The 15,700-nt window shown below is 46.2% G+C and overlaps 2 protein-coding genes across 3 annotated transcripts in view; one reads left to right on the top strand and one right to left on the bottom strand.

Moving 5' to 3' along the window:
- Nucleotides 1–215: 215 nt before the first annotated feature.
- On the bottom strand, nt 216–3,210 carry PIGP (phosphatidylinositol glycan anchor biosynthesis class P). Its single transcript, XM_059840140.1, has 4 exons — nt 2,958–3,210; nt 2,089–2,161; nt 1,514–1,632; nt 216–816 (listed from the first exon to the last, which is right to left on the bottom strand). Exons 1-4 carry the CDS (start codon nt 3,037–3,039, stop codon nt 686–688), a joined length of 405 nt encoding a protein of 134 aa, XP_059696123.1. The 5' UTR covers nt 3,040–3,210; the 3' UTR covers nt 216–685.
- Nucleotides 3,211–3,328: 118 nt separating this feature from the next.
- TTC3 (tetratricopeptide repeat domain 3) overlaps nt 3,329–15,700 on the top strand; it is a 74,084-nt gene continuing 61,712 nt past the window's right edge. Inside the window, exons 1-4 of one of the 2 annotated variants that reach the window (XM_059840136.1) lie at nt 3,329–3,468; nt 4,116–4,204; nt 6,680–6,722; nt 11,521–11,653. In XM_059840136.1, the coding sequence (XP_059696119.1) occupies nt 4,127–4,204; nt 6,680–6,722; nt 11,521–11,653 (254 nt within the window). In that variant the 5' untranslated portion in view covers nt 3,329–3,468; nt 4,116–4,126. The remainder of the gene's footprint in view (nt 3,469–4,115; nt 4,205–6,679; nt 6,723–11,520; nt 11,654–15,700) is intronic. The other variant, XM_059840137.1, reaches the window with a different exon arrangement.

The raw sequence follows: 15,700 nt of genomic DNA, 5'->3' as shown, positions 1-15,700 counted from the left end.
AGTATTTTCTTAAAAATAAGTTGAAAAAAGTAATTTCAAGACTTGTTTCAGCAAATCTTCTCAACCCACCTCTATTATTTTTGGTAACTCATTAAATCTGATATTTTGGGGGGTGGGGGATCAACAGATTTGGCTGAATAAAGAATTGGGTGAAGGAAAATGGAGCATTTATCACCTCAGGCCAGGAGAAACCTCCCAGAACCACAGGAAAATGGTGAAGATGGAAAAATCAGCCACATTTTATTAATATTTACCAAGGCAAATAATATCCTTACAATGCAAACACTTCCAGTTCATCATTTATAAAGATCCTCAGGTGTTTGACTGGCACAGCACATCTTCTCTCCCTGAATTCAAAGAGAAATTGAATTAAACTCTGCCTAAAAACTGCTTTTTTTTTTCCCTCTCAGAGGGGAATTCCAAGCAGAAAGCTGCAAGTAAAGAACACTTTTTTTAATTTTTAAAGAATAACCAGATAAATTATTGGGGTATAATTCTCAGAGCAATGCAGGTCATTAAGGTGCATAATAATAATATTAATAATAATAATAATAATAATAATAAATTTAATTAGAAATTCAGGGGAAAAATCTGAAAGAGTTTTTATTTTTAGCTTGGAGAGGTTTTAATTAATAAAACCGTGTAAGTTTTATTAATCCTTTGTCCAAACAGATTTTAATAACAGCTATCTGCTGTTGCAGATGCCTTTTTCAGGGAGGAAGAACATCCTGTTGACTTCACTGATGGGAATATCTCTCAGGGCTGGAATTGCCTCCTCCTGGAATTTCTTCTGCTGCTGCTTTTTTGCAAAGTTATCTGCAAAAGATAAGGAGAACATTTCATGGCTTGCAGGTCCTTTCCTTCCCAGAATATTTTGTCATTTTAGAATGCAGCACTACAAACTGAGCTGCTTTAAAGGGTGAAAACCCCACCAGGACTTCCAAAAAAAATCAAATATTTGAGTTAAAAAAAAGGCTTAAAGGCTTAAAATTTGGGTTTTATTTAAAGGATTAAAATTTGGGTTTTATTTAAAGGCTCAAAATTTGGGGTTTATTTAAAGGCTCAAAATTTGGGGTTTATTTAAAGGGTTAAAATTTGGGTTTTATTTAAAGGGTTAAAATTTGGAGTTTATTTAAAGGATTAAAATTTGGGTTTTAATTAAAGGCTCAAAATTTGGGTTTTATTTAAAGGCTCAAAATTTGGGGTTTATTTAAAGGGTTAAAATTTGGGTTTTATTTAAAGGCTCAAAATTTGGGGTTTATTTAAAGGCTCAAAATTTGGGGTTTATTTAAAGGCTCAAAATTTGGGGTTTATTTAAAGGATTAAAATTTGGGGTTTATTTAAAGGGTTAAAATTTGGAGTTTATTTAAAGGATTAAAATTTGGGTTTTATTTAAAGGCTCAAAATTTGAGGTTTATTTAAAGGATTAAAATTTGGATTTTATTCTCTACAGATTTCCAGAATTCTCAGTGAAGGGATCAAACTTTTCAAAAAGCTTTTAAAAAAAAATTACCTGTGATGGTGTGAGTGGAGTTGAGTGGAGCTGTGCTCATCATGTTAATCCCAAAAAGCAAAATATAGCCGATTCCCACAGCCACCAGGAGATAAACTGGCAGAGCAACTGCCCAGTATCTGAGAAAAAAGGATTTGAAATTTTATGTTGAGCAACAAATGCTTGATAATAAATCAGTTTTAATGTTGGTGTTGTAGCTGTGATGGATTTGTCCAAGAGGAAAAGAAACAACACCCCTGGTTATGGATCCTGACTCCACTGGAGCTGCTGACAAACCAGCAGATTAATTCCTTTAAAAAGGTGTTTGTTTTTTAATTGTGGCCTAAAGTTTGCTGTATTCCTACCAGCAAACTTCCTAAAAGCAAAATGTCACTTTTCTCCTAAACCATCCCAATATTATTTATTTCATGGCACCAGAAAACACTTTCACCATGGTTACATAAAAAATTCTTCAGAAACATGACAGCCCTTTATCATCAGGGAAAAATGGATTTAATGTGAGGCCATTATTTAAAAATAAAAGGTTTTTTATTTAAAAATAATTAAGATGAAGGAGTTTAATTGGCTGAACTTACTTTTGAGGCCAGTATGTCAGTCCCAGGGAGAAGAGCCAAGTCTCAGGAACATAAGCCCAGATAAGGTACAAAACTGCACAACAAAATTAAAAAGTCACAATAAGAGTGATGGTGTTTAAGACTTCCTAAAGTTTGCTTTTATTTAAACCAAAATGCCTCTCCCAAAAGATTGCAGAATTTCCCTCTTAGACACAAACCCTGCCCAGTCCCTGGCATCAGTTTTATGTTTGCTTCAACAATTAATTTCTGATTTCCTCTGAAGGCAGACAAGAATTTATTCCAATTTAAACTGCAGAACCATAAAGAAAAAAACAACAAAACCAGCCCCAACCACCTCAATAAAAAGAAGCCAAAGGAATCTGAACAGAAACAATATTAAAGCAGAAAACGATCTCACAGAGGACATTTAATGGAAGAAAGCCGGGTGGAATTGCAGCGTTTGGATGGAACTGAAATGAAAAATTACTGAAAATCCTTCCTGATTCTTCCTGGGAGAGGAGCTGAGCCCAACTCCCCGAGGGTGCCAAAGCCCCGCAGCAGGCTCCTGCACTGAAGGATATTTGCAGCACCTTTTCTCGGGTTGGAAAAGTGATTTTTACCCTCCCAAACCTGGGATCCCCAGGGACATGAGGAACCCATTGCACCAGCACAGAAAAGCTGATGGATCCCGAAATATTTTCCACTGCTCTTGGCCAGATTGATTTAATTTTTTTTTTTTTTTTTCAGTATTTTGGTGGGGAAGGTAACACCACAACTACCTGCAGGGCTCGGTGAATGTGAAAATGTGCGTGAGTAAAAAGGATTAAAACGTGAACGCAGCAAAAAAACGGGTTAAAACGGGGTCACGGATCCGGCTGTGGGATACTCACTGAAGCCAAACCACGAGCCCAAAAAAAGCGCAAATCCATAAATTGCCCTTTCTGGCAGCGGGGCCGGAGAGTTCTCAACCATCCCGGGCTCTTCCCTTTAACTTCGCGGGGAGGGCGGAGATTTCCTGGGGAGATCCTTGGGGGGGACCCGCGGCTGCGGGGGCCGCACCCCTCCCTCCCTCCCTGGGACAGCAGGAGCAGCAGATGCAGGAGGAGGAGGAGGAAGGAGGGAGGGAGGAAGGCGCTCCCTACCCCCGCTCCCGCATCCGCCTCTCCGCCGCCTGCATCCGGCCACGCGCTCAGGCGCACGGCCCGCGGATTGGCCGCGGCCCGTGACGTCAGAGGGCGGACGGCCAATGGGCGGTGCGTCCGGCGGGCGGGGCGCGCTGGGGCGGCGGGAGCGGCGGTGGCGGCGCAGCGGCAGCAGCGGATCGGGATCGGGATCGGGATCGGGATCGGGATCGGGATCGAGATCGAGATCGAGATCGAGATAGAGATCGGGATCAGAGCGGTGCGTGCGCGATGCGGGGGTGGGTACAGGGAGGGAGGGAGCGGTGGCTGCTCGGCCGCCTTCCCCCGTGCCTCGGCCGCCTTCCCCCGTGCCTCGGCCAGCCCGGAACCGCCGCTCGCTGTCCGGTTTGTGCCCGGCACCGTGACGGGCGCTCCCGGCCCGTCCGAGGCGGAGCGCGGTGCCGTGAGCCTCTCCGGGCTCTGGGAGTTCGTGCCGGCGGGATAAGACACGTGAGCGGCCAGCCCGGGCCGTTCCGGGATCGGATGGTGGTGGAGGGGTGGGAGCCCGGGAGCTGCCGGGACGGGGCGGGGTGTTCGGCATCCCGGGATGGAGCCGCGATCCCCGGGGGGTGCAGCCGCGATCCCTGTGGGGTGCGGCCGCGATTCCCAGGGTTCAGCCGCGATTCCCGGGCTGCTGCTCCTTGGCCCGGCAGGGATAACGTGCCCCGGTTCCTGTCGCGGTGTAGATCAGAGTTAGTCGCTGTCCCAAGCTTCCAGGCGGGCTTAGGATGGCTGTGCTCAGCCTTAAGCAATGCTTAACTGCTGCGCGGTTTTCCCAAGACCCAGCCAAGTGAGGTTTAGCCGTGAGATGCTGGGAAGTGTTGGCAGCTCCGGGTGTTTGTGTTTCTCACCCTCCCTTTCTCCCAGGGTGATGTGCCATGGCTGATCCTCCCTCCAGATCCGACCTTGTTGCAGCCTTGGCTCGCTTTGCTGGGGATCCAACTTACTTTCAGCTGGTAAGTGGGGTTGGAGCTCGGTGAGAAACTGTTGCCCTGAGTTTTGAAGTTTTTTCTAAGCCTTCTGATGTTTACATTCCTGTAAGGAACTTTCTCACACACTTTCTGTAAATAACACATAGTTTTGCATTCTTTATGGAGGAGGAGACTGTTGGTTTGTCCAGTGTCGTTGGAGAGGTGGCACTGTCACCCTCCAATCCAGTGTCATTTTTGGAAATCTGTAAATGTTGGAATCAGAAATGTAAAAGTCCTTTTTTACCTTAAAAAGAGCAGCGTGTTGTTTCGTGTCCTGTAGTGACAGGAAACTTGCAGGATATTCCAGGGGGTTTTTACCCAAATCTGGCCCTGGCACAGGGTGCCCAGAGCAGCTGGGGCTGCCCCTGGATCCCTGGCAGTGCCCAAGGCCAGGTTGGACACTGGGGCTGGAGCAGCCTGGGACAGTGGGAGGTGTCCCTGCCATGGCAGGGATGGGATGGGATGATATTTAAATTCCCTTCCAACCAAAATCATTCTGGGATTCCCTGCTCAGAGCTCCAGAGTCACTCCCAGTGCTGATGCACTCAAGCTGCTGTCCAGGTACCTCCCACTGGCCTTACAAAAACCCCAGAACTGGAGCAGAGCCAGAGCCTGGGTCCCCTGTGAGGAGCAGGGGACACTGCTGAGTGCAGCTCCTGTCCCACAACCTGCCCAACCTGTCGGTCCTGTGGCCTTTCCTGGGCTGCTGCAGCTCAGCCTGACACTTCAGTGCCTGTCCCTGCAGGGCAAACAGCCCTGGGCCCCTGGGATTGCAGCCCTGGGCCCCTGGGATTGCAGCCCTGGGCCCCTGGGATTGCAGCCCTGGGCTCCTGGGATTGCAGCCCTGTATTCCTGGGATTGCAGCCCTGGGCCCCTGGGATTGCAGCCCTGGGCTCCTGGGATTGCAGCCCTGGGCCCCTGGGATTGCAGCCCTGGGCTCCTGGGATTTCAGCTCTGGGCTCCTGGGATTGCAGCCCTGGGCTCCTGGGATTGCAGCCCTGTATTCCTGGGATTGCAGCCCTGTATTCCTGGGATTGCAGCCCTGTATTCCTGGGATTGCAGCCCTGGGCCCCTGGGATTGCAGCCCTGGGCCCCTGGGATTGCAGCCCTGGGCTCCTGGGATTGCAGCCCTGGGCTCCTGGGATTGCAGCCCTGGGCCCCTGGGATTGCAGCCCTGGGCCCCTGGGATTGCAGCCCTGGGCCCCTGGGATTGCAGCCCTGGGCTCCTGGGATTGCAGCCCTGGGCCCCTGGGATTGCAGCCCTGAGCTCCTGGGATTGCAGCCCTGGGCTCCTGGGATTGCAGCCCTGGGCTCCTGGGATTTCAGCTTTTCCTCCCTGGGATTGCAGCCCTGTATTCCTGGGATTGCAGCCCTGGGCTCCTGGGATTGTAGCCCTGGGCTCCTAGGATTTCAGCCCTGGGCTCCTGGGATTTCAGCTTTTCCTCCCTGGGATTTCAGCTCTGGGCTCCTGGGATTTCAGCTTTTCCTCCCTGGGATTTCAGCTTTTCCTCCCTGGGATTTCAGCTCTTAGCCTTTGGAACTTTTGCTCTGGCTTCCTGGGATTTCAGCTCTTGGCCCCTGGGATTCCAGCTCTTTTAATTATTATTGTTTTTCTCCTTCCTCCTCTGAAAGGTTTGATGTGAATTTTTAATACCTGTGATTCCATTCAGAATTTATTTCCACCATGAAGAACTTTTGGGATGTTTGCTGCAGCCCAAACAAAGCTCTTTAAGAGCTCTCAGTTGTCTTTCAAGATGTGCTGATTTTTAAATCACAGTTGATTTTTTTTTCTCTCCTCTCTGTTACTGTGTGTCCTGGCCTGTTAAATCGGTGACTTTTATAATTTCTGCATTTCTGTGAAATGCTAGTGCAGCATTTCCTGTGCTGCAGAGTGTTCATTAAATCACTCATTTATGTTTGCTAAAATAACAGCTTTTGTGGGGATCTGTAAATCACAATAAATCATTTCTTCTTCAGCTTGAGGTGCTCAGATGGGGTTTAAACCCCTAAAAACAAACCCCTGAAAAACTAAATCAACTCCCTTTATTTTGCTATAGATGATTTTATTTAAATACACTTTCACTGTCAAAATGTCATTATTGTTTTTGATTTTTTTTTTTTTAAAACCTGTGTCACCTTCTTAATCTTTGAGTTTAGTCAGGTCCTCTTCAACATGATTTTGCTGCCTGATTTTTTTGATTTATTCATTCCTAGAGTCTTCTTCTAGTGTGATTGAAGTATTGTTTAAATGAGTAAAGCTTTCCCTGTCCATTCATAACCATTAACCTGTGGCCATTTTTTTAATGGGGATGCAGGTAAATATTCTTTTTTTCCTCCAAACAAAATGCTTTTTTTGCTCCTGTCTTGGCTTTCTGTGTTTGCTATTGGCTGTGCAATGTAATAAATGGTAAATATGTAAATATGTGCATATAAATATGTAAATAATGTGTTTTTCTTTAGGATCGTGGAACCTTTGGAAAGGCAGTGCCTAAACCTAAAACAGGTATGGAAATTAAACCAACATTCTTCCATTTCTTGGATCTTTGGATTTGCTATTTAATTTTATTTTTCCTTTTTCTGCCTGAAAATGGATTCATTATTATTTTTTAGCAGAAGCTTTGTTATATTCTGTTACCCTGGAACAATTCTCACCTGTTTCTCCTCATATAACTCAAATATTCAGGAATATTTACACAAATACAGGCAGTGGATGCTGAGAGGATGGAGATTCAAGGCTGGTGGTTTTAGCTGTGCAGGTCTAAAAACAATTTCCATTTTTTGGGGGATTTCTTTGCAGGGAAGGTTTTGCACTAATAATTAACCAAAAACTCCCAATTGCAGAAAAACAGATGGCTCAAATTCAAAATTATATTTTCTGCACCACCCCCTAATTTGTGGGAATAAGCAGATAAACAGCTGTGGAAAGGGAAGAGGTTTTGAGTGGTTTTTTTGAGTAATTTTTTTTTTGCGTAATTTTTTTTTTGAGCAATTTTTGTTTTTGTGTAATTTTTCCTGTCTTTCCCCTGCCTTCTTCCCCTGCCTTTTTCCCTTTTCCACTGCCCTGTCTTTCCCCTGCCTTTTCCCTGCATTTCTCCTCTCTTGTCTTTTCCCCCTCTCCCTTTCCCCCTCTCCCTTTCCCCCTCTCCCTTTCCCCCTCTCCCTTTCCCCCTCTCCCTTTCCCCCTCTCCCTTTCCCCCTCTCCCTTTCCCCCTCTCCCTTTCCCCCTCTCCCTTTCCCCCTCTCCCTTTCCCCCTCTCCCTTTCCCCCCTTTTCCTTTCCCCCCTCTCCCTTCCCCCCTCTCCCTTCCCCCCTCTCCCTTTCCCCCCTGTCCCTTTCCCCCCTGTCCCTTTCCCCCCTGTCCCTTTCCCCCCTGTCCCTTTCCCCCCTGTCCCTTTCCCCCTCTCCCTTTCCCCCTCTCCCTTTCCCCCTCTCCCTTTCCCCCTCTCCCTTTCCCCCTCTCCCTTTCCCCCTCTCCCTTTCCCCCTCTCCCTTTCCCCCTCTCCCTTTCCCCCTCTCCCTTTCCCCTTCTCCCTTTTCCCCCCTCTCCCTTTTCCCCCTCTCCCTTTTCCCCCCTCTCCCTTTTCCCCCCTCTCCCTTTTCCCCCCTCTCCCTTTTCCCCCCTCTCCCTTTTCCCCCTCTCCCTTTTCCCCCCTCTCCCTTTCCCCCTCTCCCTTTTCCCCCCTCTCCCTTTTCCCCCCTCTCCCTTTTCCCCCCTCTCCCTTTTCCCCCCCTCTCCCTTTTCCCCCCTCTCCCTTTTCCCCCCTCTCCCTTTTCCCCCCTCTCCCTTTTCCCCCTCTCCCTTTCCCCCCTCTCCCTTTCCCCCTCTCCCTTTTCCCCCCTCTCCCTTTTCCCCCCTCTCCCTTTTCCCCCCTCTCCCTTTTCCCCCCTCTCCCTTTTCCCCCCTCTCCCTTTTCCCCCCTCTCCCTTTCCCCCCTCTCCCTTTCCCCCCTCTCCCTTTCCCCCCTCTCCCTTTTCCCCCCTCTCCCTTTCCCCCCTTTTCCTTTCCCCCCTCTCCCTTCCCCCCTCTCCCTTCCCCCCTCTCCCTTTCCCCCCTCTCCCTTTCCCCCCTCTCCCTTTCCCCCCTTTTCCTTTCCCCCCTCTCCCTTCCCCCCTCTCCCTTCCCCCCTCTCTCTTTCCCCCCTGTCCCTTTCCCCCCTGTCCTTTCCCCCTGTCCCTTTCCCCCCTGTCCCTTTCCCCCCTCTCCCTTTCCCCCTCTCCCTTCCCTCCTTTTCCCCCTCTCCCTTTTCCCCCTCTCCCTTTTCCCCCTCTCCCTTTTCCCCCTCTCCCCTTTTCCCCCTCTCCCTTTTCCCCCTCTCCCTTTTCCCCCTCTCCCTTTTCCCCCTCTCCCTTTCCCCCCTCTCCCTTTTCCCCCCTCTCCCTTTTCCCCCCTCTCCCTTTTCCCCCCTCTCCCTTTCCCCCCTCTCCCTTTCCCCCTCTCCCTTTTCCCCCCCTCTCCCTTTTCCCCCCTCTCCCTTTTCCCCCCTCTCCCTTTTCCCCCCTCTCCCTTTTCCCCCCTCTCCCTTTTCCCCCCTCTCCCTTTTCCCCCCTCTCCCTTTTCCCCCTCTCCCTTTCCCCCCTCTCCCTTTCCCCCTCTCCCTTTTCCCCCCTCTCCCTTTTCCCCCCTCTCCCTTTTCCCCCCTCTCCCTTTTCCCCCCTCTCCCTTTTCCCCCCTCTCCCTTTTCCCCCCTCTCCCTTTCCCCCCTCTCCCTTTCCCCCCTCTCCCTTTCCCCCCTCTCCCTTTTCCCCCCTCTCCCTTTCCCCCCTTTTCCTTTCCCCCCTCTCCCTTCCCCCCCTCTCCCTTCCCCCCTCTCCCTTTCCCCCCCTCTCCCTTTCCCCCCTCTCCCTTTCCCCCCTTTTCCTTTCCCCCCTCTCCCTTCCCCCCTCTCCCTTCCCCCCCTCTCTCTTTCCCCCCTGTCCCTTTCCCCCCTGTCCCTTTCCCCCCTGTCCCTTTCCCCCCTGTCCCTTTCCCCCCTCTCCCTTTTCCCCCTCTCTCCTTTTCCCCCTCTCCCTTTTCCCCCTCTCCCTTTTCCCCCCTCTCCCTTTTCCCCCTCTCCCTTCCCCCTCTCCCTTTTCCCCCTCTCCCTTTTCCCCCTCTCCCTTTTCCCCCTCTCCCTTTTCCCCCTCTCCCTTTCCCCCTTCTCCCTTTCCCCCCTCTCCCTTTTCCCCCCTCTCCCTTTTCCCCCCTCTCCCTTTTCCCCCTCTCCCTTTTCCCCCTCTCCCTTTTCCCCCTCTCCCTTTTCCCCCTCTCCCTTTTCCCCCTCTCCCTTTTCCCCCTCTCCCTTTTTCCCTCTCTTGCCTTTTTCCCTTTTCTTTTCCCTTTTCTTTTCCCTCTCTTTTCCCAACTCTCAGGTGAGGCTGCTCTGCTCTGAGAGTACCTGAAGCCCCCCCAATAAACTTTTAATTTCCTCCAGAGGACCTGAAGCCACCTCAATGCCTCCATTGAATTTTTAATTTTTGATTTGGATTTAATTTTCCCATCCCTCCCTATTCCATCCAGATTCTGGGAATTGCAGGATGCTTCTGAGGACCAACCCTGCTGCTTTTGTGTCCTCTTACCCTGCATAATTCAATTATTCTTGTCCAGAATAATTCATGGATACAGGTGGAAGAGGCTGATGCTTTCCTGGAAAAGAGCCTTCCCTTCCAGCCCAGCAAGGAGAGGCTGCATTCATCCATTTTTATTTAATTGATCCATTTTTATTTAATTGATCCATTTTTATCTTCATTTATCCATTTTTATCTTCATTTATCCATTCAGAACACAGGGATGCAAGACCTTCCATAAAAATCCCCTCTCCAAACCCCCCAAATTCCCAGGGGAGTTCAGAGTGCTCGGTTTGGTTTGTCAGGAAAGCATGGAAATCATCCTGGATTTTAATTATGGCCACTTTGGAATGCCTGAATTCATCCTTTATTTTAATATTTATTGGCACTTTGGAATGCCTAAAATAATTCTTTATTTTAATATTTATTTAAAGATTAAATAAATTTAATAGATAGATTTAATTATATTATCTTTAATAGATAATAGATTTAATTATATTATCTTTATTTAATTATTATTATATTTATTTATTTTAATAATTATTGGTATTTATTTGGTATTTATAATGCCTGAAATAATGATTGATTTTAATGTTTATTGGCACTTTGGGATGCCTGAATTTATCCTTTATTTTTGTGTTTATTGGTATTTATATAACAATATATTTAATTATATTACCTTTCCTTAATTATGATTATATTTATTTATTTTATTTGTATTGATTTTAATAATTATTGATATTTATTTGGTATTTATAATGCCTGAAATAATGACTAATTTTAATGTTCATTGGCACTTTGGAATGCCTGAATTCATCCTTTATTTTAATGTTGATAGGTACTTTGGAATTCCTGAAATAATGATTGATTTTAATGTTCATTGGCACTTTGGGATGCCTGAATTCATCCTTTATTTTAATGTTTATTGGTACTTTATAATGCCTGAAATAATGATTTCTTTTAATATTTATTGGTACTTTATAATGCCTGAATTTATCCTTTATTTTAGTGTTTATTGGCACCTTGGAATGCCTGAATTCATCCTTTAATTTAATATTTATTGGTATTTATATACCAATTATTTTAAATTATATTTATTTAGTTATTACTATATTTATTTATTTTAATATTTATTGGTATTTATAATGCCTGAAATAATGATTGATTTTAATGTTCATTAGTACTTTAGAATGCCTGAGTTCATCCTTTATTTTAATATTTATTGGCACTTTGGAATTCCTGAATTCATCCTTTAATATTTATTGGTATTTATATACCAATATAATTATATTATCTTTATTTGATTAGTTTATTTATATTTATTTTAATAATTATTGGTATTTATTTGGTACTTATAATGCCTGAAATAATAATTGATTTTAATGTTTATTGGCCCTTTGGAATGACTGAATTCATCCTTTATTTAATATTTTTTGGCACTTTGGAATTCCTGAAATAATGATTGATTTTAATGTTCATTGGCACTTTGGAATGCCTGAATTCACGCTTTATTTAATATTTATTGGCTCTTTGGAATTCCTGAATTCATCCTTTATTAAATAATTTATTGGCCTTTTGGAATGCCTGAATTCATCCTTTATTTAATATTTATTGGCACTTTGGAATTCCTGAAATAATGATTGATTTTAATGTTCATTGGCCCTTTGGAATTTCTGAATTCACCCTTTATTTCACATTTATTGGCCCTTTGGGATGCCTGACTTGTGCCCTGCAATTCCCTGGTTTTGCCCTTCCAGGAGTTGATCCCTGTGAGGTGTGGTGCAGCCTGCCTCTGGAAAAATTAAAGGAAATTTGCAACGTGATCAAAATCAGGATTTTTTGGTGTGCTCTGTTCACCAGGGAGAGCACTTACTTCGTGGATACTTTCTGGTGAGAATCCTCATTTCCCAAGGGCTTTCCCTCCAAATTTTCCCACTTTCCCCACTTTTCCTTCTTCCTCTGAATGTTCCTTGGGTGCTCCCAGTGAGGCTCCAATGTTGGACTTGGTTGAGGTCAGAAGTTCTTGAATCCACAGGAAAAAAAAATTAAAAAATTAAGATTGATTTTTGGAAGTTTGGGACCTTTGGGATTCAGGAGTTTGGAATTTTTGGAGTTTGGGACCTTTGGAATTTTTGGAGTTTGGGACCTTTGGGATTCTGGAGTTTGGGACCTTTGGGATTCTGGAGTTTGGGACCTTTGGGATTCCGGAGTTTGGAATTTTTTGGAGTTTGGGACCTTTGGGATTGTGGAGTTTGGGACCTTTGGGATTCTGGAGTTTGGGACCTTTGGGATTGTGGAGTTTGGGACCTTTGGGATTCTGGAGTTTGGGACCTTTGGGATTGTGGAGTTTGGGACCTTTGGGATTGTGGAGTTTGGGATCTTTGGGGGTTTTGGAGTTTGGGACCTTTGGGATTGTAGAGTTTGGAATTTTTTGGAGTTTGGGACCGTTGGGGCTTTTGGAGTTTGGGACCGTTGGGATTCTGGAGTTGGGATCTTTGGGGATTTTGGAGTTTGGGATCCTTGGGATTCTGGAGTTTGGGATCTTTAGGATTGTGGAATTTGGGATCTTTGGGGGTTTTGGAGTTTGGGACCTTTGGGATTGTAGAGTTCGGAATTTTTGGAGTTTGGGACCATTGGGATTGTGGAGTTTGGGACCTTTGGGATTGTGGAGTTTGGAATTTTTTGGAGTTTGGGACCTTTGGGATTGTGGAGTTTGGGACCTTTGGGATTGTGGAGTTTGGGATCTTTGGGATTCTGGAGTTTGGGATCTTTGGGATTGTGGAGTTTGGGATCTTTGGGATTCTGGAGTTTGGGATCTTTGGGGGTTTTGGAGTTTGGGATCTTTGGGATTCTGGAGTTTGGAATTTTTGGAGTTTGGGACCTTTGGGATTCTGGAGTTGAGACGTTTGGGATTGTGGAGTTTAGAACCTTTGGGATTGTGGAGTTTGGAACCTTTGGGATTGTGGAGTTTGGGATCTTTGGGATTCTGGAGTTTGGAATTTTTGGAGTTTGGGATCTTTAGGATTGTGGAATTTGGGATCTTTGGGGGTTTTGGAGTTTGGGATCTTTGGGATTGTGGAGTTTGGGACCTTTGGGATTCTGGAGTTTGGGACCTTTGGGATTCTGGAGTTTGGGACCTTTGGGATTCTGGAGTTTGGGATCTTTGGGATTCTGGAGTTTGGGATCTTTGGGGGTTTTGGAGTTTGGGATCTTTGGGGGTTTTGGAGTTTGGGATCTTTGGGATTCTGGAGTTTGGAATTTTTGGAGTTTGGGACCTTTGGGATTCTGGAGTTTGGGATCTTTGGGGGTTTTGGAGTTTGGGATCTTTGGGGATTTTGGAGTTTGGGATCCTTGGGATTCTGGAGTTTGGGATCTTTGGGGGTTTTGGAGTTTGGGATCTTTGGGGGTTTTGGAGTTTGGGACCTTTGGGATTGTAGAGTTCGGAATTTTTGGAGTTTGGGACCTTTGGGATTCTGGAGTTTGGGATCTTTAGGATTGTGGAGTTTGGGATCTTTGGGATTCTGGAGTTTGGGATCTTTGGGGGTTTTGGAGTTTGGGATCTTTGGGATTCTGGAGTTTGGAATTTTTGGAGTTTGGGACCTTTGGGATTCTGGAGTTTGGGACCTTTGGGATTCTGGAGTTTGGGACCTTTGGGATTGTGGAGTTTGGAACCTTTGGGATTGTGGAGTTTGGGATCTTTGGGATTCTGGAGTTTGGAATTTTTGGAGTTTGGGACTTTAGGATTGTGGAATTTGGGATCTTTGGGGGTTTTGGAGTTTGGGACCTTTGGGATTGTGGAGTTTGGGACCTTTGGGATTCTGGAGTTTGGGACCTTTGGGATTGTGGAGTTTGGGACCTTTGGGATTGTGGAGTTTGGGATCTTTGGGGGTTTTGGAGTTTGGGACCTTTGGGATTGTAGAGTTTGGAATTTTTTTGAGTTTGGGACCGTTGGGGCTTTTGGAGTTTGGGACCGTTGGGATTCTGGAGTTGGGATCTTTGGGGATTTTGGAGTTTGGGATCCTTGGGATTCTGGAGTTTGGGATCTTTAGGATTGTGGAATTTGGGATCTTTGGGGGTTTTGGAGTTTGGGACCTTTGGGATTGTAGAGTTCGGAATTTTTGGAGTTTGGGACCATTGGGATTGTGGAGTTTGGGACCTTTGGGATTGTGGAGTTTGGAATTTTTTGGAGTTTGGGACCTTTGGGATTGTGGAGTTTGGGACCTTTGGGATTGTGGAGTTTGGGATCTTTGGGATTCTGGAGTTTGGGATCTTTGGGATTGTGGAGTTTGGGATCTTTGGGATTCTGGAGTTTGGGATCTTTGGGGGTTTTGGAGTTTGGGATCTTTGGGATTCTGGAGTTTGGAATTTTTGGAGTTTGGGACCTTTGGGATTCTGGAGTTGAGACGTTTGGGATTGTGGAGTTTAGAACCTTTGGGATTGTGGAGTTTGGAACCTTTGGGATTGTGGAGTTTGGGATCTTTGGGATTCTGGAGTTTGGAATTTTTGGAGTTTGGGATCTTTGGGGGTTTTGGAGTTTGGGATCTTTGGGATTGTGGAGTTTGGGACCTTTGGGATTCTGGAGTTTGGGACCTTTGGGATTCTGGAGTTTGGGACCTTTGGGATTCTGGAGTTTGGGATCTTTGGGATTCTGGAGTTTGGGATCTTTGGGGGTTTTGGAGTTTGGGATCTTTGGGGGTTTTGGAGTTTGGGATCTTTGGGATTCTGGAGTTTGGAATTTTTGGAGTTTGGGACCTTTGGGATTCTGGAGTTTGGGATCTTTGGGGGTTTTGGAGTTTGGGATCTTTGGGGATTTTGGAGTTTGGGATCCTTGGGATTCTGGAGTTTGGGATCTTTGGGGGTTTTGGAGTTTGGGATCTTTGGGGGTTTTGGAGTTTGGGACCTTTGGGATTGTAGAGTTCGGAATTTTTGGAGTTTGGGACCTTTGGGATTCTGGAGTTTGGGATCTTTAGGATTGTGGAGTTTGGGATCTTTGGGATTCTGGAGTTTGGGATCTTTGGGGGTTTTGGAGTTTGGGATCTTTGGGATTCTGGAGTTTGGAATTTTTGGAGTTTGGGACCTTTGGGATTCTGGAGTTTGGGACCTTTGGGATTCTGGAGTTTGGGACCTTTGGGATTGTGGAGTTTGGAACCTTTGGGATTGTGGAGTTTGGGATCTTTGGGATTCTGGAGTTTGGGATCTTTGGGATTCTGGAGTTTGGAATTTTTGGAGTTTGGGACTTTAGGATTGTGGAATTTGGGATCTTTGGGGGTTTTGGAGTTTGGGACCTTTGGGATTGTGGAGTTTGGGACCTTTGGGATTCTGGAGTTTGGAATTTTTTGGAGTTTGGGATCTTTGGGATTGTGGAGTTTGGGATCTTTGGGATTGTGGAGTTTGGGATCTTTGGGGGTTTTAGAGTTTGGGACCTTTGGGGGTTTTGGAATTTGGGGCCTTTGGGGGTTTTGGAGTTTGGGATCTTTGGGGGTTTTGGAGTTTGGGATCCTTGGGATTGTAGAGTTCGGAATTTTTGGAGTTTGGGACCTTTGGGATTCTGGAGTTTGGGACCTTTGGGATTCTGGAGTTTGGGACCTGTGGGATTGTGGAGTTTGGGACTTTTGGGATTCTGGAGTTTGGGACCTGTGGGGCTTTTGGAGTTTGGGACCTGTGGGGCTTTTGGAGTTTGGGACCTTTGGGGGTTTTGGAGTTTGGAACCTTTGGGATTCTGGAGTTTGGAATTTCTGGAGTTTGGGATCTTTGGGATTCTGGAGTTTGGAATTTTTGGGATTGTGGAGTTTGGGACCTTTGGGGGTTTTGGAGTTTGGGACCTTTGGGATTCTGGAGTTTGGGACCTTTGGGATTCTGGAGTTTGGGACCTTTGGGGGTTTTGGAGTTTGGGACCTTTGGGATTCTGAAGTTTGGAATTTTGGGGATTTTGGACTT

This window comes from Haemorhous mexicanus, chromosome 2 (assembly GCF_027477595.1).
Source record: "Haemorhous mexicanus isolate bHaeMex1 chromosome 2, bHaeMex1.pri, whole genome shotgun sequence".
In the NCBI taxonomy this organism is placed as follows: Eukaryota; Metazoa; Chordata; class Aves; order Passeriformes; family Fringillidae; genus Haemorhous; species Haemorhous mexicanus.
The sequence above is the reverse complement of the archived record's forward strand: the minus strand, read 5'-3'. Positions and strand labels throughout refer to the sequence as shown.